Below are 24308 nucleotides of genomic sequence, written 5' to 3' on the forward strand. Positions count from 1 at the left end.
AAAAGAGGGTTCTATCCCTGGGTCAGGAAGATACCCTGGAGGAGGGAATGGCAGCCCACTCCAGTATTCTTGCCTGGGAAATCCCATGGATAGAGGAGCTTGGCAGGCTATAGTCCATGGGGTTGCAAAGAGTCCAACAGGACTAAGCATGCATGAACATACATACCAAAGATACAAAGTGTATTAAGGTAAATAAGGGAGGAATTGTTATGCCTAGCAAGGTCAGAAAAGGCTTTTACAGCTAACATCAAACTGGGATTTCTGTGAACTGGGACTTGTATTGTCATTCACAAGGCAGAGGATTTGGAAAACGAGCTCACTGTCGGTTGATAATGAAAGGGCTTCCCTGGTGGTTCAGACAGTACAGAATCTGCCTACAATGAGGGAGACCTGGGTTCGATCCCAGGGTTGGGAAGATCCCCTGGAGGAAGGCACGGCAATCCACTCCAGTATCTAGCTTGGAGAATCCCCATGGACAGAGGTCACAAATAGTCGGATAGGACTGAGCGACTAAGCACAGCACAGAAATATGAAAGGGCGGGCAGTTGGAAACATCTATTTCATGACAGTCATAGCACAGGGTACGTACCCATCTAGGCGGCAGAGCTAAAGGGAAAGAAGTGGGTAGGGCTGTTCAACATACTCGGCGAATGATTCAAGTAATTTGGCCCTGGTTTCTTGTGGGCATGAAGATAACTAGGATAATTTAAGAAGCCCTGCGGAGGCCGAGTCACGCTCTGCGAACCGGTACGTAGCGGCCAGACAGCCGCGCCCACACGCCAACCTGAGTAAGGGGTTACAAACCCGCCAACTCCACAGGGCCCCGGACAGAAGTTGGGCGGGAATCCTGTCCACGCAACCCGGCGCACTCGCGGGGACGTGGCGCTTTCCAGCCAATCCCTACTACGCAACCGTGGGGCCAATGGCTGCCCGAGGAAGCTGCGCGTAGGCGGCGGGCTGGCTGATGATTGGTCTGGAGGCTGCCGTCGTGGAGGACAGCGGCGGGGCGCGGAGCCGCTTCCGGTTGGGCGGGGCTTGCGCGCCAGAGCTAAGCCGGTGGGAGAGCGGCGGCAGCGGCAGCCTGGGCATTGGGTGCGACGGAGAGAGGTAGGTACCACGGTGCACTGTACCTCCGCCGCCGCCGCCTCCCTTTTCACTTTCTTTCTGTCTTCTGGGCCTCGCTCCCGGCGCGGCAGGGCTTCTTTGGCTCAGGGTCCCCGTTTCTGCCCTCTTGTGGTTCTGGGGCCTGACACTGCTCGTGACTGCCCGGCCCTCGGCGTGCAGCCTGGATTGGAGGCCGCCGCTCGCCTTCCCGCGCGCTCTGGGAAGGGGCCTGGGGCCCTGAGAGCTCCGGCTCCCCGCTCTGCGTCTTGTGGGGGTACTGTTTTGTTCCTTGCTTGCCACGTCCTCTGGCTGTGGGCCCCGCCAGTCACCAGGTCTCTCATCCTAAAGGGTCACGCTTGTTTGTCTCCTGAAGGTCGGAGGGCAGTCAGATATAGCGTTATTGTTACAGCTCCGTGCCACTTCCCACGCTTGGGCCTGCTTGTGTCCGCCAGCTCCGCCCCAAGGCCACATCCCGAGAGGACATCTGCATCTGCCAAGAAAGTCGTGTTCGCTGACTTGGAGGGTGTAGAAACGAGGGGGGGAAGAAAGCATGCAGACCTTATGTGCTTTTTTAAAGAAAGTTGTCTATAATTTTAAAGAAGAGACGAATATCTCTAGCATGTTTGGCTGCATGCCTCGGTCACCGATGGAAAATAGTTTTAAAAAACTCCAATAAGGTACTGTATTATTACATGGTTTTGTTGCTTCTAGCCCCAGATTCTAGTTGTGATTTTTAGCATGCTGAGTTCATAAGTAAACTTAATTCCCTACAGCTGCCCTGATCGAGTCGAGTGATTTTCAGTTCCAAAAGGTGCTTTTGCTTCAAGGCAAAAAGCTCCCTGGATCCCCTGCTAAAACTTTAGTAGGAGTTTTGATCTGAAGTCCTAAGTGTATAAAGTCCCAGAATAATGTCCTTGAGAATTGAATTGCAGTCACTTCCTGGCATGAACCATAAAATACGCATGAGTTGGAAATAAGGTTTTTTATGATTTGTTTTCGTAGCTGAGAGGTAGAGAACCATAGGATTTCTGATAACTTATTTTTTTGCTATAGAATGGAACTTGACACAAGGCACATGCACATTTGACTTCGTTTGATAGATTTAGTTAACCAAGGACCAAACGATGGTCATCGCTGAAGAATTTATGTATATCTAGTACTATTGCGGCTCCACACATAACCTGCAAATTGTATTTGTGTGGAGTGAAGATGAGTTTGTGTATCTTGGCCTAAATCTGAGATTTACAGGGATTCAGGGATATCCAGCAGGACTGTTTTGAGAATCACTAGGAGAAACACGAGCTAACAAGGAATGATCAAGTATGCCTGAATGGCTAGTAAACTTATAATCAGCACTGTTAATGTAATCACTTGCCTGCATTTATCCAGTGATCTGTCAAAAGATACTCAGGGCATTTTCTGTATATTGCATCAGTACGAGAGATCAGTTCTTTGATTTTAACACACGTTTTCCTCTGTGTGTGGCACATGCATTTCCTCTGGTTGTGCCAGGGGTGTTGGAAGCACAGAGGGGTAGCCAGGAATAGCCACTGGAGATGCGTGCTAGGCCATAAGGTCCTAGTTCCAGTCTTTCTATGAACTCTTAAATATGGTTGTTGTTGATGTTGTAATTTATGTATTAGAGTTAAGACAGCTGAAATAGCACTTTTTTTGTTGCTGGCTGATGACCGCATCCAGTAAGGGGAACTGGGGGATGGGGAGCACTGGTGGCAGGCAGGAGCTATATTGTTGCCAAGTACAGTCCAACTAATGCAAGAAAATGTGTTACTATACAAAAAGCACAAGACACGGTGTTAGAGACTACGAGGATGGATGCTCAGTCAGTCATGTCCGACTCTTTTCAACTCTATGGGCTGTATCCCACCAGGCTCCTCTGTCCTTGGAATTTTCCACTCAAGAATTCTAGAGTGGGTTGCCCTTTCCTTCTGCAAGGAATCTTCCCGACGCAGGGATCAAACCAGCAACTCCTGCATCGGCAGGCAGATTCTTCACTACTGAGCCACAGGGAAGTCCGTTAGGGATTATGCTGCTGCTGCTGCTGCTGCTAAGTCGCTTCAGTCATGTCCGACCGTGTCAGACCCTGTGCGACGCCATAGACGGCAGCCCACCAGGCTCCCCTGTCCCTGGGATTCTCCAGGCAAGAACACTGGAGTGGGTTGCCATTTCCTTCTCCAATGAAGAAAAGTGAAAGTGAAGTCGCTCAGTCGTGTCCGACTCTTAGCAACCCCATGGACTGCAGGGATTATAGATGAGTATTAATTTATATTTAGCTGAGATCCCTGCCTTCCTAAAGTACATCTATAGAGGAGCTAAGGAGACAACTTGAGATAACCTATGATCATTATTGTGGAGTGGTACAAACAAGTTCTATAAAGTTCTTTAGAGGAATGTATACAGACCACTTGAAGCTGGAGTGATCATAGTAGATAGGTCGTTTCATCTAGGATTTTAAATTGTTTATTTACATCTGGCACTAAAGGAAGGTTGAGCTAAAATAACTACCAAATTCCCAAGAATTTTGTTCCTGTTACATATGCACAACAAAATTACAACTAGAAACCAAAACTCTTGCCCCTACATTTTACATAGCTTTCCTTTGGCAGTTAATAATTTATTGAAGTTTCATCAGCCAAAAGGAAACCTTCATTCTCCCAGGGTTTCTCGAATTTATTTTTTAAGGAAATTTCCTGCAGCAAGAAAAATTTTAAGTTTGCACTGGGTTGCTTTGGTTATAGAATTAATGAAACCTAAGTAGTAGCCATTTCAAAGCTTTTCTCCTACAGCCAAATTTTGCACTTTTATATACTTGGCTAGCTTATAAATGTATACCCTCAGTCACACAAATGATTTAATTAGAATGTATTAATGAACAGTTTGTTCCATTGATTGCTAGAGAAATGCTGAATAAATGGTTTGTCATTATTATAACTCTCATCAAATCATGAAGGGTGAAGTTATTACCTTAGTATGATCCATTGGTGGTACTAAAGTCTGGAAGTGAAGAATGTCAGGTAGATCCCCAGGTGGCTTTAATTCCTAGACCTTATAACAAGAACTCTAGTATTGTTAAATTACTATCAGACCCTTGCCCTCAATTCCCAATTGAAGTAGACACTTAAGCATTGAGATTCCGATTTTGCTGCACTATAGAGGAATGCCTCCCCCCCCCTCCATATCCAACTCACACATCTGGAATTCTACCACCACGCCCATTTTTCCCACTGTTAACACTGAGCAATGGGTCTTTGGTTAACTAGAATAACTGTGGGGTCACTCATTGTTAATGTTCTTGAGAAGCTGAATTTAATCCAAACCTCTAAATTTCCCTGAATCAACTTAATTTTAACTGTTCTATGACCAGTGCATTTTTATTAAAAATGACTGGGAAGAAAAGGAGAAATGGCAAGAATTTAAAGCTTCCAAAAATTTTTTTGAATGGGTAAAACTGATTCTTAGGGCTATCATTGTTACTGAAAGAAATTCAAGTTTATGCTATTGCCTCTCTCTCCTTATAAATTTACTGGAACAAGTCGTGAAAATAACTTTGTAGGAAACCATTATGGCTGACATAGTGGAAAAGTATGGTAGTAACTTAATACGTTTTCTGTTCTAGCCCTTTATTTATGTCTCTAACATGGCACAATGAAATAGAAATATAATACAAGCCACATATGTAATCTTAAATTTACAGGTGAGGGAATTCCCTGGTGGTCCGGTGATTACGATTCTGCACTTCCACTGCCAGGGGGCATGAGTTCAGTCCCCAGTCCGATTCCTGCTTGTGGGGGGCGGGGAGGGGGATTTTTTTTTTTTTTTTTAAGTGAATATTTAAAACAAGGGGCTTCCCAGGTGGCATAGCGGTAAAGAATCTGCCTGCCAATGCAAGAGACGTGGGTTCCATCCCTGGGTTGGAAAGATTCCTCTGGAGGAGGAAATGGTAACCCACTCCAGTATTGCTGCCTGGAAAATCCCGTGGACAGAGGAGCCTGGTGGGCTACAGTCCACAGGGTCACAAAGAGTCAGACATGACTCGGCGACTGAACATTTGTTAATAAAGCATGTGAAATTAATTTAAATAATTTATTTAATCCAGTACATACAAAAGTACCATTCTTTTATCATAAAGTATAACATACCACATCCTTAATTCACACTAGCCATGTTTCAAGTGTTTGGTAGCCACATGTAGCTCTCATCCTGGACAGTGCAGGTCTGGTTTTCTGGTTTTGTTTTTCTTTTAAGAAAATAATTAAATGTAGTCAGACATGACTTAGCAACTGAACAGTATCAACAATTAAATGTTACCCTTGGTGAGGGAGGGGCAGAATTTGAATGAGAGAAACTTATGAGTCATTTGAAAAAGGGAAGTGGGAAGATGGATTTTTCACAACCATTGATTTACCTTTAGATCATGTCTACAGTCCTTTCTCAGAAAAGAAAAAACAAGAAAAATCTGAAACAACCTAACCTACCACCTAAGATAAATTAGAAGAAAAACAAAAGCTAAAGTCAGCGAAGAAAGAAAGTGTTAGTCGCTCTGTCGTGTCTGACTCTTTGCAACCGCATGGTCTGTCCTTGGGGTTCTCCAGGCAAGTATACTGAAGTGGATTGCCATTCCCTTCTCCAGGGGATCTTCCCTGACCCAGGGATTGAACCTGTGTCTCCCGCATTGCAAGCAGATGCTTCTTTACCATCTGAGCTACCAGGGAGGATGGGTAGAGTCAGCAAAAGGAAGGATATAATAAAGATCAGAGGCAGTAGAGATTGAAAAATAGAAAAAACCAAAAGCCTTTTTTTTTTCCCCCTATTCTTTGAAAGGGTAGACAAAATTGATAAACCTCTGGTCAGGCCCATCTAGATCATGCAGTAAAAAGCCATACAAGCAAGCTCTCGTGATGGAGAAAAAAGGGTCTGTTAGCTTTCTATTACTTGGTTTCAGTTTGGTTGAAAAGAGAAAGATGCCTCAGAAATAACTGTGCTGATGTAGTTCTTCAGGAGCCTTGTATAAGTTGTTCTATACTTTCTTCACATCTTTCCACATTATATGTCCTTTGTCTTGGGAGATACCCTTTGTTTCTAATGGACGTTTTTATATGTATGGATTTAAATACATTTGGTAGTCTTTTTTAGTGTCTGTATTCATAAAACAAGAGCCCTTTTGTTAAAAGTTTCTAAAAGCCAAGGGGGCTTCCTCGGTGGCACTAGTGGTAACAAACCCACCTGCCAATGCCTGAGACGGAAGAGACACAGGTTCAGTCCCTGATTTGGGAAGATCCCCTGGAGGAGGAAATGGCAACCCATTCCATTATTCTTGCCTGGAAAATTCCATGGACAGAGGAGCCTGGTGGGCTATAGTCCATGAGAGTCAAACATTACTGGCAGAGTCAAACTCTACTAAGCACAAGCACGAACAGCCAGGAGTTGATATACGTGGTCATGAAAAGTATATTTTTAAATATCTACTAAAGTACAGATTTTTCATTGCCCACTGCAGAGAGATGAAGGTGAAACCATTGCTTTGTCTGGTAGGTAGTCCTTGGTGATGTTTTTAGGTACTTTGAGTAGTCGGTAGAAACCCAGATTGCAGGGAGACAGTAGGTGGTTTGGAAACAGAGATGAGTTTCTGGACACCGTGTGAGTGAAGGAACAGGGAAGAGCACGCTTGAAGTAATATGCGGTGTGAGAAAGACTGATTTTGGATTAAGAAGACCTGAGAAGTATTGATTGACAGAATGAAGGAACCTGTAGAGGGGCAGGATTGAGTTTAATTGTGAAGGGAAAGGATAGAGAGATGGATAAATGATAAAGCTGAATCATTTGGCTTTTATGCTGACATTCTTTTTATCACTGTATCAGGATGTTAAGTCTCAATCTTAAATGTAGTTTTCCCTCTAAATCCCAATGAGTCAATCTGTTATATTTCTGTATGTTACACAGTATCAAAACTTTACACAGTATCCCTCCCAGGCCCTGATAGTGTTCCCAGGTTTAAGCATTAATTTATATTATAACAATGGCGGTTTGCAAAAGCTGTCAGGGTATTATGCAAGAGTTGGTAGGCTGTTATTTTGGGGATGTAATTAGTAATTAATAAAATTTTCCTAAATGTGAGGTCACTTTGTTAATAGGCATAAGGAAGATACTGTTATTATGACTCTTGATTTTTACTTGATTCTGTAAGCCTTTAACATCATAGCTATCATTTGAATATGTCACAGAATAACAGCATAAAACTCATTCCTTATCTCTAAAGAATTCTATTTATCTAAAGAATTATTTGTAGTTTGCAGTGAAACTTTCATTTTGTCCTAAAATAAAGAGATACTCACTGTGACGTTTGAGAGAGCCACTAAATCTGATTTTCTCTCTACTGTTCCACTGATCTGATTGATTAGTTCAATTATTGAAGTAGCCTGGAGTGTTTTTCTCCTTGGGCAGTGTTATTTTACTTGAAAAATAGCATTTGTGTCTTAGGAATAATTATGTGTTTTTTCCTTAAGAATAAATATGTCTCCTTTTCCACTCGGGAGAAGTGGCTTGAAAATGTATGCTACCTAACAATGAAAATAATTTTTATCATATTGTTTAAAAAGTACACACAGAAAGGTAATGTACTCATTTAGAAAAAGGAAGATAGCACAACAGAGCACAGTATTAAAATTCACTCCATCCCAGCCTCACCACCCCACTGCCATCTCTTCTTCAGCCTAGGGCGTTGTTGCTATTTATAGATAGATGTTTATCCTTCCACACCATTTTCGTGCATATATGTTATATTTTATACAAATATAAGCAACCTGGAGAGGTTAGTTGATGTTTGCTTTTTCTATGAATGAGATCTTGACATTGTTTTGCAACATGCTTTTGTTGTTTTCATAGACTTTGCTGGAATGTGACAGTCACTATACCTACTTTGTGGTGGTAGTGGTGGTTTAATACGTATTTACTAATTCTTTGATTTAGTTCATTTTTCATTTTTTAACCATAAAATATCATCATCGATTAGAGCATCTTTGTATATGAATTTGGGTGTTTTGATGGAATAGCATGCAAAAACGCTGATAAGCTTTCAGAAGCATGTGCATGCATGCGTGCTCAGTCACGTCCCCTCTGTGTCCATAGGTTCGTTTTCTGTGTCTGCATAAAGGGAGACTACTTATAAGATGGATGTTCCTTGTAATTCCTTGTTCCTATAATTCCTTGTCAGCCTACAATCAGATGAAGGAAAGTGGTGAAAATTTCTCAGAGTAAAACTAGAAAGTCTCATATTCTAGCATACTTTTTTATGGGTTAAATAATTGTATTTAGGATAATGTCAAATTGATAATTTTCCTGGGTCTGAGCTTTTAATCTCCTGTTTAATTCTTAAGCATGCTGAGTGAACTACTTTTCTTTCTTCTTTAAGATCTGATTATCATGGACCTGCGACAGTTTCTTACGTGCCTGTCCCTGTGCACGGCCGTTGCCTTGAGCAAGCCCACAGAAAAGAAGGACCGTGTACACCATGAGCCTCAGCTCAGTGACAAAGTTCACAATGATGCTCAGAGTTTTGATTATGACCACGACGCCTTCTTGGGTGCTGAAGAAGCAAAAACCTTTGATCAGCTGACGCCAGAAGAGAGCAAGGAAAGACTTGGGTAAGGTGCCAGCTCTCAGGGGGCTAGTTAGAATAATGACCTTTCTTTATAAATCAACTCATTCTTTTTTTTCTCTTCTATCTCAGTCACCCAGTAAAGCTGTACTGAACTACATCTGCTGAAAGCTAACCACAGAATTGCTACCGCTAAAATTTAATCTCTTTCCTCATTTCTCCATTGAATGACAGTTTTTACCTCATTCTACAAAACAAAGTCATTTATGCATTAAAGTGCCAGATACTGTAGGACTCAGCTTAAACCACATCATCTTGATCCCAAAGGAACATCACATGGGAATTTTCTCAACACTGTTGCTTTTAATTTTTAAAAACAGTCTGTGACCTCTTTGTTGTTGACCATGCCAAGTTTTTGAGTGGATAAGAAACTGCAAATTAGACCCCTGGACTGACTAATTTCTGTAGTTTATGATTTCCAAGGTTGTCCTTCACCCTCTTTGGTTCATTCTCAGTTATTTGCTTAATTAAAAGCAAAACCAAATCAACCTTGGCTTTCACAAGGTTGTATTAAGCTGTGCTCTTAATGTCAGAGTATGTGTTGGCTCTTGGAGTAAACAGCTGGGCCATAGTCAGGTTCTGTGGCTGTCTCTGAAGGCATCTTTTTACCTAAATAGTTGATGGGGTAGAATTCCAGCTGATTATTTCCAAGGGTCTGAGAATGTCTTTTTTAATTCTTTCAAAGGCTTGCCTTTTAAGGAAATGCAGGTTAATTGGTGAACATTTTCTCCTCAATGAATAGTGACCATCTGTGTAGCTTTCTGAACTAAATTTAACAGAGTTGTTGGAAAAGTTATACCCCACAGGGATTTCCAGAAATATTTTCCCCACGGATAGTGCTGTGATTAGAAGACATTTTGGGTTTGCTTTGAGTGGTACTTTAAAATAAATTTATTCTTTCAGTGAGTTATCTGCCAACTGAAGGATACAGTATTCTTAAACACTGACAGAAATAATCAAAAGATTTTGCCGTGTAGAATGAGAAACTTTCCCAAAACATTGAAAATAGAGAAAACAAGCGCATCAGAGATAGTCTTCTGTTAGGTTGTGTTTTAACTTTGAAGGACTGTGCTCACTTTTAATCTCCTAACTGTGCTAACATTCCAAGCTGAAAATAGGGGTGCATGAGGGTGTTCTCAGTCTTCATGTCTTGCCTGTTAATAACATGCATGTCCAGCCTAGATTTTGGTCTGCACACATCTCTGCAGAATTACTGTCAAATAACAAAGGGCCTCTAGGCTTGGTGTCAGTCGGTGTTCTGGCCCTGTGAAGGTATTGGAATTGCTCTGCTAACAGCCTTCAGTAGACAAAAAAAACGTTTCTTTTAGTCCTCAGTAAATATCAAAAGTTCAACATGTGCACAGACTCCATATTTGATAAGAATAAGATGGTTAAAATGATGTTTTTCCTGGAATGTGTGAATGAACCAAGTCCGGTTTGCTTCTCCCACATGTGGAGATAATAACAAATAGCCCATTAATAAGGTGATATACTGTTGAAAGCAAGAATTCCAAGTGAACTTTTTTTTCTTTTAAATTAGCTTACTATGGCATTTTTGAACATTGGTATGTGACTGTACACCAGAGGTTGGGTACGACAGTTTGCCCTTTCCATCTATCTAGGAGGCCAGTAATTATTAGGAAATAAGATCATTGTTTATACCTCTAGTTGCAAAAATGCACTACTATTTTTAAATCTTTAGTAATAATATCTAAAAAGCTACAGGAAGCACTTAAAAACAATTTTAACATCCAGGTTTTAGTTTCTTTTTCTTATGAATAATCAAATAGAACATTTTTTCCTTGTGTATTTTCAACTTTACCCCACCCCTAAGCAGTCTAAATATACTTAATTTTCATTTATGTGTCCTTCACATGATGATTTATCCAATTTGAGGTGGTGGCCCTTAGTAAAATTTTCACTTATTTTGATATAGAAATGAAGTAGAGTGGTTCATCATCCTTTTTTGGGTCACAGGCCCAATCCCTTTGGCAGTCTAATGAAAGCTAAAGTGCAAGTATATGAATATATGTACAATTTTGCATGCTGAAAATTTCTGGAATATTTTGAACCCTCCTGGAATCCTTTTATTGACCCAGGTTCTTAAAAAGCCAAAGGATTTGGCTTTACGCCTTTTGAAATGTAGAGGCATATGTCACCTCTTAGAAATGACATAATATCCACTTAAGTGCATTGTGTCTATCCTAGAGTAAATGCTTATTTAGTGGCATCATGCGTTTGTAGGGTTCTCCAGTGTCATAGAAATACAATACCATTAGCTTTATAAATTAACATGGGCTTTTAAAGATCAGAGGTTAGAGCTTCATGCCAAAAATAGGCCATGCCCACTTCCAGTGTACTTTGACAACTGCCTGTAGGCTGGTTAACTAGAAAGATAAGGATGGCTTTTTTATTTTTAAATGGTTGCGTGGTTATTTTTACTGTTGTTTTTAAGATATGTGACAGATGATATGTGGCCCACAAAGTGAAAAATATTTATCTGACTTTTTCAGAAAAAGTTTGCTAATGTCTGAATTGAACCATTTGGGATATTTCTATTGGGATGAATAGAATAGCATTCAGCCAACTTCATTAGGAAAAGCCCATCTTAAAAGAGTCATATGCCTTTTTTATCTAAGTGATGCTTCTCTTTAGGCTACTAATAATAGTTTAAAATTTTCTTTTGGCAATAAGAGAACTGCCTTTTTTCTCTTAACAGTACAGTGGAACTCTTGGTAGCCAATGCCTTTCAGACACAAACTGGATTCTATTATAGATAATGTAGAGGTTTTTGAACAGGTAAAACTTAATCTGTTGGGGCTTCCCTGGCGGTCCAGTGGTTAAGATGCTGCACTCCAGTGCAGGGGGCATGGGTTCTGTTCCTGGTCAGGGAACTCAGACCTCTCGTGCTGCACAGCACAGCCCCCCAAAAGTAAGAAAAGCTAATTTATTGGTATTGTCAAGATTCTACAGATTCACGTTGCAAAAAAATTTTTGTCCCATGTCCGTGTAGATACAGAAGGGTATTTGAGGTGACTTCTTACTATTTTAGGGGGCTTCCCTGGTAGCTCAAACCATAGTCTGCCTGCAATGCAGGAGACCCAGGTTTGATCCTTGGGTCGGGAAGATCCCCTGAAGAAGGGAATGACAGTCCACTGGAGAATCCCATGGATGGAGGAGACTGGCAAGCTACAGTCCATGGGGTTGCAATGAGTCAGACAAAACTGAGTGACTAACACTTACTTACTGTTTTACCTTTTTAAAAAAATATTTTAGAGTAAAAACTATAAGATTCTCTGAAGGAAAATGCTTGTTAATTATAGGATTTAAGTAATAGACAATCATGGCTAAAAGCATATCAATCAATATCAAGGTGAATTTGTGTCTCTTATATTCTCTGATTCTAATCACTTTCCAATGTTGTATTCATAAGAATACAGATTGGGAAACGACATAAGCTACCAAAAGACAGTCTTTTTCAATCCTGCAAATAACAGAGCATAGGGGTATGCCAAGATTTCAGTTCCAATAGAAGTTTTTTTTTTTTTAACAGTAGAAAAATTATTAATTCTTGACCCTTGAATTCTTTCTAAAATATTCCATGTGATGAAATAAGTGTGCATAGTGGACTTCTGTGTCAATTCCATTAGAAGTTTTGATTTAAAGTTCTTGTGACTTGATCCTCCCTACAAAGGGCCAAGGGGTGTTTACATGATCTTTTCCTGGCTCTCTTAAAGAATGTAGTCAGTGAATATTACTACTCTTAGGCCATTAAATAATTGGTGTGTAAAACTGTAAAAAAAAAATATTCTTGTGACTTTACATAGGCAGTCTTAGCTTCTATAAGTAAGCAGTTGCACCGTTAAACAGAAGTTTTCATATCATGCACATATTTTGAAGTCCTTAAGTCTTTTAAAAATGTCTTGTTATTAGTATGACATTGCTGGAAGAAAGAAGCTTATGAAGAGCAAAGTATATTCATTCTTTAGCCTTGTAGTTTGGTTTATCATCTGCACCCTAACCCTCTCAGCTTATTAACATTCTCATAATCAAGGATGTACATTCTTACCACATTACTTCTTCAGAGCTCTCTGTTTTTGTGGTTATATGTAAAAATCCAATTCAATATAGTCTGTAATAACTGCTAGCCTTTTTTTTTTTTTTTTTTATGTATAAGCATGCTTATGTCCCTGTACCTATTTTGGGGTTTAAAAGAAAAATCTTGACTTCAGGTATAAGTGATCCTGGAACTATTTTTGATACCTTTATATTTTTAGCAAAGGCATTTTGGTTTTTTAAAAAAAATCTGGTTACAGTTTTTGAATTTTTAGAAAACCAAGTCAGTGGTTGTGATTATTTACCCAGAAATAGAGATTCTCCTAAGAGCAATAAAGAACAAATATAAAAATTTGCATGTTGTTTGATACTAAGAGTGAAGAACCCAGATAGGAAAGGATATTCACTCCCAAATTCTGACCACTGGCTGAGACCTGCCTCTTAGGGATAGTCCATAGTTTGCTTTTGGTTCCAAGTACACCATCCATGGACTGTGCTTGTCTTATCTGGATGACTCATTTCAGACCAGCAGCAGGCACTCAAGAGAAAAATTTTCAGTTGCCCATCTGGCAGTTTTGTTTTGGAGACCATTTTTATTTCCATCCTTTAGCCCTGGGCAACACCCGTGGCCATAGCACACATCTGGCTAAGTCCAGAGCTTTGTGTCCTTTTAACTTCTTGCTGGATTTCTCTGCATTTTCTACAGAAAGATTGTAAGTAAAATAGATGGCGACAAGGACGGGTTTGTCACTGTGGATGAGCTCAAAGACTGGATTAAATTTGCACAAAAGCGCTGGATTTACGAGGACGTAGAGCGGCAGTGGAAGGGGCATGACCTCAATGAGGACGGCCTCGTTTCCTGGGAGGAGTATAAAAATGCCACCTACGGCTACGTTTTAGGTAGGTCCCTACTCTCTGGGGGAAAAAGCCTTGTGGAGCCGGCACCTTGAAACGTAACTGTTTTGTCTTGTAGAATGATTGTAGATAAAATAGACGCGGATAAAGATGGGTTTGTGACGGAGGGGGAGCTGAAATCCTGGATTAAGCACGCCCAGAAGAAATACATATATGACAATGTTGAAAACCAATGGCAGGAGTTTGATTTGAATCAAGACGGCTTAATCTCCTGGGATGAGTACAGAAACGTGACTTATGGCACTTACCTGGGTAAGGGGCAAGGTGTCAGCCTGGTGGAGACCATGGTCTTGAGTCAAAGAAACAAATGGGTCAAGCAGTGAAGGAAAGGAAGAAATCACACTTATCTTAGATAGTTTGATGCTGTGCTGATTCTCCTTCACTTTATTAACTTTGAATTTGTATATTATGTATTTTTAAAAATTTGTTTTATTTTGGTTTTCTAAGGTCTGACATCTTTTACATCTTTTAGCATTTCAGATGTATTTCCCCATTTTTTTCTTGCTGTCATCCCTCAAAGAGACCATTTTTGGAGTAAATTCTCGTTCAAAAGGCTGCATTGTACCAACAATGCAAAGCAGGAGGCTTTGAGATGTCTCTTGACATGGTCACATTAAAGCGTTGGACCTGAAATTTAAACCAAATTAGATTTCTTTGTAACTGGTGAGAATAGGAGGAAAATTACTGTCTTGCCTTGCTAAAATAAAGGTCAAGTCTAATGGCTTTCCTTGATGAAATTTAACTATTTCAATATGTCTGCTTACTGAAGTTTAGAAATGAGTATTTCCCATTTGTTTTCTCTGACACATGAGTTTATTAGCCTGCTTTGCAAATGCTTCGAGGCAAATCAATGTGACTTTGATTGCTTTTTGTTGATTTGGTAGCTTGTATGCTTGGGCCACCTGTTAGTAATTTTCTTTTACTTATTTCACTTGCCTGCTGTTAAATGCTAGGTGGCGATCTTACCGAGTTGATGACTTAGAGTGTTTTTGTTAGTGATATTCCTCTTTTGTACGTGGTCACAGTTTGAGGTGAGACAAGAATGTATAAATGTTACTTCTTGCATTTTTACTCTGGAAATTAAATAAATTTCTGGGTGAAAGCAGGCGTTCTCCATCACTGACTAACAGGCAATGAATGTATGATGGTCTGTTTCCCCCATTGGATAACCAGCTGTCCATGTTAATTACAGGACTGCATGCATTTCTGGTGAACAGATTTTTATTTCTGTATGGGGCTTGTTCTCATTCCTGAGACAAGAGCGGCCACCTCTCTCATGCTTGACACTTAGCCAAGAACCAAACATATCCTTCTCCCAATTAAGAACACGTGTATCAAAAAGTCAGTGCAGATAGAGAGACAACCATGCTTCTTGCTCTCTGGCTGAGACCCAGAGCTTCCTGATGTGTTTGGGATTAATTATAAATACAAAGCACTGGTTAGGCTATTGGTGATCTCAACAGAATGATGTGTTAATAAATCTCAGCTCAGACCTAGGCACTTACTGTCCAGAAGGAGTTTTAAACTCTTTTTATGATTATGTGCATACAAATCTGTTGAGAGCTTTGTTACCTCACAGGGCCAGTGATTCAATGTAATGAGTATTTCTACTGACTTGAAACTCTGCATAAGCTGAAGCACTGGCTAGAGAAACAATGTCTTTATAAGGCATCTTTCTCTGGCGGCCTAGGGGTGGACAATGCTGGGGTAAGGAGGCGCCTTCCAAAAGTGCTGAGGAGTTTTTTGTGAAAATGTGTTCTTGACTCAGTTGAGTTAAGGTACAAATCATCTTAGCTTCTAATTAGGGTCTGTCTTAATATCTGCTTTCCACAAAAGGGACGTTAACCCCATCTCTGCCACAAGTAAAATATGAGATACTAAGATCTGTGCTGCCTATACCAAAACCAAAACTAGATCACGAGCCTACCCTTCACTGTGTGCAAGCCAGCTGGCCCAGTAAACTCGTGCTTAGGATAGATAGGGCACTCTGAGCAGTGATGATAGGCATGCGAGTTTAGTCATTAAATACAGTTCTGTAGCTTTCTTCTTCATCCTTATATATGTGTATGTGATCCTAGTCACCAAGTTTTACCTAAGGAAAGAAGGGCTCTCAGTTAAGAATCTACTCTTAATATGTAAGTTGCTTTCTGTTATCTTATGTTACATAGTTTGTACTGATTATTTGTTTAGAAGAAATGACTTAGTATCTAAGTGAGGTAGTATTTTCCTTAAATTCTCAGTCTCTAATCTATTATGGCTTTAAGTATATACATAGGGTCCCCAAAGCCCCAGTTTAATCAGTAAACTGTCTTACTGAATTTTGACCCTCATCAAAGAATGAAGCTTCAAGTTGCTCAACTCAAAATAGAGCAGTAGTTTATTGTTGTTGTTTTTGACCATACTTAAAGTATGGAAAGATTGAACTACAATATCGAAACTCAGTAGTGTAGTGTTAGTTAAGGGGCCCTGTGGGTTTGTTTGTTTGTTAATAAAAACTAGTGCTATATCTTTTTTTATTTGATCAATATGTTTTGGGAACAATCGTTTCTTACCTTTAATGTGGTGACTTTTACTTTTCAAAATATCTTCACATGTTACCTTATTTTGGTCCATATAGCAACTCAGATGGAAAAGTTTTTGTTTTTCCCCCTTTTTTGCCATGAGCTCCTTCACTTTTTTCAATTTAAAGTTCATTTTTCTAGATTCTTATGAAGTGAAGTGAAAGTCACTCAGTCGTGTCCGACTCTTTGCAACCCCAAGGACTACACAGTCCATGGAATTCTCCAGGCCAGAATACTGGCATGGGTAGCCTTTACCTTCTCCCGGGCATCTTCCCAATCCAGGAATCGAACCCAGGTCTCCCTCATTGCAGGCAGATTCTTTACCAGCTGAGCCACAATAACTACTGCTTGTGCAGTTCAACATCCTAACAGATAGGTCCAAATTCAGTTTGGTTGTAATCTAATATTTGTCTTCTGTAACAGATTTGTTGAAGTATAATTGACATACAGTTTATCGCACTGCACATATTTAAAATGCACAATTGATGAGTTTTGCCATATGTGTATGCATCAGTGAGCCCCTCACTGTAATTAAATATTTCCATCACCCCCAAAAGCTTCCTTGGTCCCATTATAGTCCTCACCTTCCTCGTGCCCTGTCCCATGGCATCCACTGATCTGTTCTCTGTAACTTGATTTGTTTGCATTTTCTAGAATTTTATAAAAATGGAGGAAGTGGGGGTAGTGAACAGAACTTGTGTCTCATGGTATATTTCTGAATTGACCAAAGAAACTAAAATGTGACCTTTCAGAGTGGTGCTGTTCTGGTATTGAATCCAAATGGCCTATAATGGGAAAGAAGGCCTTTGATATCTGGCTTCCTAATGAGAGCCTAATGTTTAATAAATGTTTAAATAATGTTTCATAAACATAGCAATAGTTAACATGTATTGAAAGCCAACTCTGTGTCAAGCGGTGTTCGAGGCACTTAACTTCTATTTATTTGCTTGTTTAACATCGTAACAATCCTGTGAGGCCAACTCTATTACTGTCTATATTCTACAGATGAGTAAATTGAAGCACAGTTAAGTTACTTGTCCAAGGTTATATGGCTAAGAAGTAGTAGAGTTAGGATTCAAACCCAGACCCTGTGACTTTAGAGCCACTGCTGCCCCTTGGATATAACTAGAAAACTGAAGCCCTCTAGTAGCCTTGATATCGATAACAGTGAAGCATTTATGTAACGGATCACATAGGCCAAAAGCCAGGGTTCCATGCTGAATTTACATTCAGTTCAGACCTGACTTGGTAGTCTTTGATCACCAAAACTGAATGTCTTCATACTGCTGTAGTTTTCCCTGAGTAACCAAGTTAATTCTTCCATGCTAGGTTTATTGTTCTTGGAAATTAATTTCCGTACATTTTCATGTTTTCTAGAAGTCTTTTAAGATTGGACCTAAATTTTTGTTTCCTAGATGATCCAGACCCTGATGATGGATTTAACTATAAACAGATGATGGTTAGAGATGAGCGGAGGTTTAAAATGGCAGACAAGGATGGAGACCTCATTGCCACAAAGGAGGAATTCACAGCTTTTCTGCACCCTGAGGAGTATGACTACATGAAGGATATAGTGGTACAGGTGGGTGAGAGTGAGGATTCTCAGTGGAAACTTTCTCCTTTTGTTGCTTACACTCTTTCCTATGGTTTAACCATACTTTAATATATATACATAAACACATATATATGTGTGTGTTTATTTTAATGAAGCACAGTTTCTTGTCCTAAATAATTGCCTGAACTAATTCATCCAGATACGAGATCTAATTCTCTTCTGTTTAGGAAACTATGGAAGATATAGATAAGAATGCTGATGGTTTCATTGATCTGGAAGAGTATATTGGTAAGTCTGTTTCTAGTCTGTTTTTCTTAGAAGCTGGGAAACTTTGGAAGATATGTCCACCAATAAAAATAATCTGCCCCATGGGTCAACTCTTAGCACATCATTAACTCAGACCAGCATGGGAAATAGTGGGTCATGATAAAGTATTGAGTAGCGCTGGCCAATCAAAATGTGAATGTGAGCCCCAAATGTAATTTTAACTTTTCTATTAGCCACATCAAAAATAATGAAAAGAAACAGATGGAATTTACTTCACATGTGTATTTTATTTAATCTAACATTCCAAAATACTATAATTTCCACGTTATGAAGGGTTATTTTTTTTCTCTTTTCACATGAGTCTTCAAAAGTTTATTTTACACTGTAGCACATCTCAGTTTAGACTAGCCACATTTCCTCTCCTCATAGCCTGATGTGGCCGGTGGCTGCTGTAGTGGACTGCACTAAAATAGCGCATCCCAGATGCCCTATGGAATTGACACTGAGGAGTTGTAGGGAACCTAGACTGGTATTGGGAAACTAGGGAGCAGAACAAGAGAGACACTTGGGTGAGTAAGCAACCAGGAGTTGTTGGTTCCTCTTCGTCATTCCTTTTCACTGTATTCTGTTTGTATTTTCTGTAGAGGTTTTCTGATTTGTTTCCTTTTGTCCTTTTTTTGGCCATGCCATGCAGTTTATGGGATCTTAGTTCCCCAACCAGGGATCAGACCCCACCCTTGGCAGTGAAAATGTGGAGTCCTAACCACTGGACTGCCAGGGAATTCCCAGTTGTTTATTTTAGATGCTATACCTTCAAGGCAGTTTCTCTCCAGTGCAGCTTTTTTCTTTTTTTTTCGCCATGCCACCGCTGGCGTGTGGAATCTTAGTTCCCCAATCAGGGATTGAACCTACATCCACAGTGTGGAATCTGAACCACTGGACCACCAGGGAAGTCCCTAAAGTTATTTTTATTATCCTCAAAAATAATTGCAAGATTTTCCCATTGCTTTAAAAAAAGGAGCTGCCTCTTACCAAGTAGTTGACCAAATTGTTTCACAGTTCATGTGATGGAAAGTAGCATAAGACAATGCCCATCATTTTAAGAGATATATTTTAGGCATTGGTTGTAGACAGTTTGATTGTTCACATTTACAGACACTTTTACATCTCTCAGGTTTTCCTGAGGATTTACAACCACATCTGTCTAAAACTAGTGGTCAGGTTAATTAGCTGCCTTGTAGTGAAATGGAACGCAGGGAATAGGTGTCTTATGAAAGTTGGTCTTTACCTTTCTTGACGCTAGTCATCTGCCTTTGTTTCTGCATTTTAAAAAACGCTTAGGGCTGCGCTGAGTCCTCGCTGCTGCACGCAGGCCCGCTCTAGTTGCAGTGCGTGTGGTGGCCTCTCCCACTGCAGAGCACGGGCTCTAGGCAAGCGGGCTTCAGCAGTTCGGCTCTCAGGCTTAGTTCCCCCATAGTAGCACATGGGATCTTCCTGGACCAGGGGTCAAACCCGTGTCCCCTGCGTTGGTAGATGGACTCCTAACCACTGGACCACCTGAAAATCCCAGTTTCTGCCTTTTTTTAAAACAGTTCTCTTTGCTTATATCACTCAAGAGCAATAGCTTGAAATATTCTTTTTGCAAGATCATCAGGAAAATGCCTTACTTCACAAGATCTCTCCAACCTAAAATACCCTTATAACTTCTGTGAGGTTCCAAACTAATGAGTGAGGAAGAAAGGTCAGATCAGATTTTCATGGGGCAAGCTTTGAGAGAAGACATAGCCATCTTATGTATGGATGTCTGTTCATACAGGTGATATGTACAGCCACGACGGAAATGCTGATGAGCCAGAGTGGGTCAAGACGGAGAGAGAACAGTTTGTTGAGTTTCGAGATAAGAACCGTGATGGAAAGATGGATAAGGAGGAGACCAAAGACTGGATCCTCCCCTCAGATTATGACCATGCTGAGGCAGAAGCCAGGCACCTGGTTTATGAATCAGACCAAAACAAGGTAGGTCTGACCAGGCCCAAGCAATCTAGCAATGGTCCAAGTCTGTCTCTAGGGGATTGCTTAAAAAATGCTATTAACGTACATAGAGCATGTAAGGTTTTAATTAGTCTAAGTCTGCTACGGAGCTAAAGTTGGCAGCTGAAACTTAACAGGGCAGCACTAGCTCTATGCTCCCTCATTTTAAAAATCCCTTTGCCCAGTGTTCTTAGCATTGGAGGAATTTAAGGCTCAGCAAGAGCCTCTGGATATAGCCTGTGCCCAGCGTGCCTCATCCACTATCTTTGGAACCCCAAGAAATTTTCTTTGCCTTTTTGTTGTTATTTCCTTTGTTCTTTTACCTTTTACAGGCTCACTTTGCCTACTCAAAGCTGATTATTTCATTCTTAAATCAAGCATGCTTGTTGTAGCTTATAAATCAGCTTTTCTCTATTATAATTCAGTTCAGTCGCTCAGTTGTATCTGACTGTTTGCGACCTCATGGACTGGAGCACGTCAGGCTTCCCTGTCCATCAATTCCCAGAGCTTGCCCAAACTCAACGTCCATCAAGTCAGTGATGCCATCCAACCATCTCATCCTCTGTCATCTCCTCCTCCTGCCTTCAGTCTTTCCTAGCATCAGGGTCTTTTCCAATGAGTCAGTTCTTCACATCAGGTGGTCAAAGTATTGGAGCTTCAGCATCAGTCCTTGACCAGTTATCTCAGAAGGCATTTGGTTCATTGAAAGAGTGGTGTTACTACTGAGAGCAGACTGAAACTCAGTCTAAATATGGGGGGGTTAGAATTCTGAATCTTCTTTTATTTAGATTAATGTTTGGTTTTTATGTAGTTTCTTATCGTTGAGCCTTTTTAAGGGTCGGTCTGTTTTGCGTTCTTGCTCAGTCTCTTCAGTAGCCAGGTGCTGAGACATGAGGAAAGGAAACTCATATAGTCATCCCTTGGGAATCTGGCCTAGCTAATTCTTGAGATAAGATCTGGACCTCCATTAGGGGTTCTGTCTGGAATCTGATTGGTAGCTAGGGCATTTTGGAGTTGAAAACTATGCTTGATAGTAACAGATTTCATTGTCCCTGTTAGACAGTGACTTGATTGACTTTGAAGTATTTTTCCTGGCTCTTGTTAACTATCTCTAACCGATATCTAGGAGGTGTCCCACATTTTGCTGAAAAGGGAGCATTTTCTCCCCAAGAAATAAACCCGTACCGCTGGCGTTGACCTATTCAGCTGTATTATTTTCATACTTTTAGCTTTCTTGATAAGGAAATATATTAATTGCTCTTGTCTTCCGTGTGTGTGTGTGTTGGGGATGGGCCGTGAGTACTGAGTTCACATTTAATTTAGTGGGAATTAGAATCTTAAATCTTGGCAATTCTTAGATCCCCTATTGTATGATAGCAGTGTTTCTGAATTTGAAATGGGAACTTTTATTTTGCCTCAGTTCACTGTTCTTTCTGCTTTTAGGATGGCAAGCTTACCAAGGAGGAGATTGTTGACAAGTATGATTTATTTGTGGGCAGCCAGGCCACAGATTTTGGTGAGGCCTTAGTACGACATGATGAGTTCTGAGCTGCAGACAGAGGAACCCACATTTCTTCAAAATAATTTATTTTTACAGCTTCTGGTTTCACATGAAATTGCGCTACTGAGACTGTTATTACAAACTTTTTAAGACATGAAAAGTTGTAACAGAAATGATCCCGTCCCCATTCCTCCTCCTCTCTGAGGGACAGGAGGGAAACCGTGCTTCTGAGGAACAACTCTAATTAGTACACTTGTGTTTGTAGATTTACACTTTGTATTATGTATAACGTGTGTTTATTTTTGTATTTGTTCTCTGGTTGAGAGTATGATATGAAGGATCAACATCCTCAACTCACACTTGTAGGCAAACATTAGCCCTTCACTCTTTCTCCACCCTTATCATGTAATTTTTTATAATTTTGACTTAAGTTTAAGCCTGAGATCAATAAGAAATGTTCAGGAGAGAGAAAAGGGAAGAAATATTCCCCACAATTTATATTTAGAGAGATAACACTTAAACTTGCCTATTGAAAAGTATATTTCATAAGTAGTAGGGGCCACATGTTCCATTCAGTTGCTTCATGTCCAGGTCCTAGCATTATCTGGGCAAGGACAGATCCCTGTGTTATAAGAAAGCTTGAATCGACTTGATTTCATTCATCCTTTTTTTCCCCCCTCTTCCCTGTGGGACTAGCTGTTTGCTAATTTTGTCAAGCACAGCTGTGGTGGGAAAAGTTGGGGCCAGTGTCTTGAATATCAATCAAGTAGTGAGTGTGATCTCTTTACAGAGATATAAATAGAAACAGCTGGAAAACTAAAGAAAAAATCCAAGTGTTCTTAGGGCACATGCTTTTTTCTGGGTGTGCATCTATTGAAGTGCTCAAGCCTGTCTTTATTCAATCAGTCAGTGCCCCATTCAGTTCCTATTTCCCCAAGTGTTCCAAGGAACTAATCTTGATTTCACTGCTGTCAAAATGTGCTCCTTTCCAATCGTGTCATTGAAAGTGCCTTTAATGAGAGAAACGGTCACTGAATGAGGATTCTCTTAAGAAACCCTAAGATAAAGAGAAAGTAGACGATTTGGACCACCTTAAATGAAAGCTTAGAACCTCCTGTTGTGGTGGGGATTATTTTCTTCCCTTTCTCTTTTGGACAGTGGTTCAATAGCAGTATTAGTTAGGGGCTTGGTTGCAGTGTTCTTACCTTGTGGGCTGATTTCTGAAAACCACATGCTGCTGAATTTACCAGGGATCCTCATACCTCAGAATGCTAACCACTTATCTACCAGGCCTGTTTCTCTGTCAGCTGAGGAGGCTGAGCTAAGGCTCAGAGATGAGAGGGCTCTTTGGTTTGAGGACCGTCGCTCACCCTTCCTGCCTTTGACTCATCCTTCCCTATGTCCCCATCTCCCCGCTGCCAAAAAATGTTTATCATGGATCAACATTGCCAATCCTTATCAAAGAGAGGGACATTGTAGAAAGAGCTGAAGAAACCACCTCTGTTCCCAACTCACCTATATTTTACATAACAAGAAACTGCCCTTTTTTGGTCCCTTTCATACACATGGACCTCTTTTGAGAAGAATTATGTATTCCAAGTTTTTAGCCCTCAGGTTACTAAGACATATATATATATATATATATATAACCTTTATTATTTCATATATCTTTCTGGATAATACATTCAGGTGGTGCTGGGTGATTATTATAATCTGAACCTAGGTCTTCCATAATCATGTTCAGGTGGGCTACTTGGCCTGGTAAAAAGCCAGATATGTAACTTCACCCTGGCCTTTGCTCTTGAGAGTGGATACATTCTTTGAACCCCAGTATAAGGAAATGGGGATTCTCTGCCTTCCAGATTCCCCATTTGAATTGTTAAGAAGACCAGGAATGATTAATAATGCCACCAACCCTGGCTTGGAGAGGGCACAGCACAAATTGTGTGGCAGGAGAGCCTCGCAGGTCACTAGGTGCAGAGAACCCAGGCCTCACGTTAAAGTCATGCACCTAGAAAGCAAACCTCCATCTGCTAAGATAGCAACTTCTGGATGCTGGGTGCTCATCAATAAGCATTTGTACTCTAATCTCTAATGACCCTCCTGGATTTTTTTTTTTTTTTTGGTTTAAATCAAGCCTGAGGCTGGTGAACAGTAGCTACACACCCACATTGTGTGTTCTGTGAATGCTAGCTGTCTTGAATTTGGATACTGGTTATTATTTTTTAGAGTGTAAACCAAGTTTTATATTCTATAATGCAAACAGGTACCTATCTGTTTCTAAATAAAACTGTTTACATTCACTGAAGGGTATGTATGTCCTTTATTTTCTTAAGAAATGGAACTCTTGCTTAGAATTATGGGGTTATAAAATGTCACAGAAAATGGACCTCTCCTAGAAGGTTTACCCCACCCCAACCCAGAGAAGTTGCTACCTTCTCCCAAATTGGTTACTCTTTCTTCTCTTCCTAAAATCTTTAGCATCCTTATACAGCCATAACCTTTCTCGGCTTCTTTTAGGCCAAGTAACTGGAGAGGAGCCCAGCTGCTCATTACATAATTGTCTGATACCAAACACAGCCATTTCTGAATGTACACACATTTATCTTGATTTTTATTTCAAAAAGGCTCTTCTTCAGGGGGTGG

General features: G+C 40.4%; 1 protein-coding gene across 1 annotated transcript; it reads left to right on the plus strand.

Moving 5' to 3' along the window:
- Positions 1–1058: 1058 nt before the first annotated feature.
- CALU (calumenin) lies at positions 1059–23966 on the plus strand. The gene is made up of 7 exons (XM_052638768.1): positions 1059–1107; positions 8531–8762; positions 13806–13999; positions 17724–17890; positions 18091–18151; positions 19947–20146; positions 21605–23966. Exons 2-7 carry the CDS (start codon positions 8542–8544, stop codon positions 21707–21709), a joined length of 948 nt encoding a protein of 315 aa, XP_052494728.1. The 5' UTR covers positions 1059–1107; positions 8531–8541; the 3' UTR covers positions 21710–23966.
- Positions 23967–24308: the final 342 nt, after the last annotated feature.

Source organism: Budorcas taxicolor, chromosome 4, assembly GCF_023091745.1.
Source record: "Budorcas taxicolor isolate Tak-1 chromosome 4, Takin1.1, whole genome shotgun sequence".
Taxonomy (NCBI): Eukaryota; Metazoa; Chordata; class Mammalia; order Artiodactyla; family Bovidae; genus Budorcas; species Budorcas taxicolor.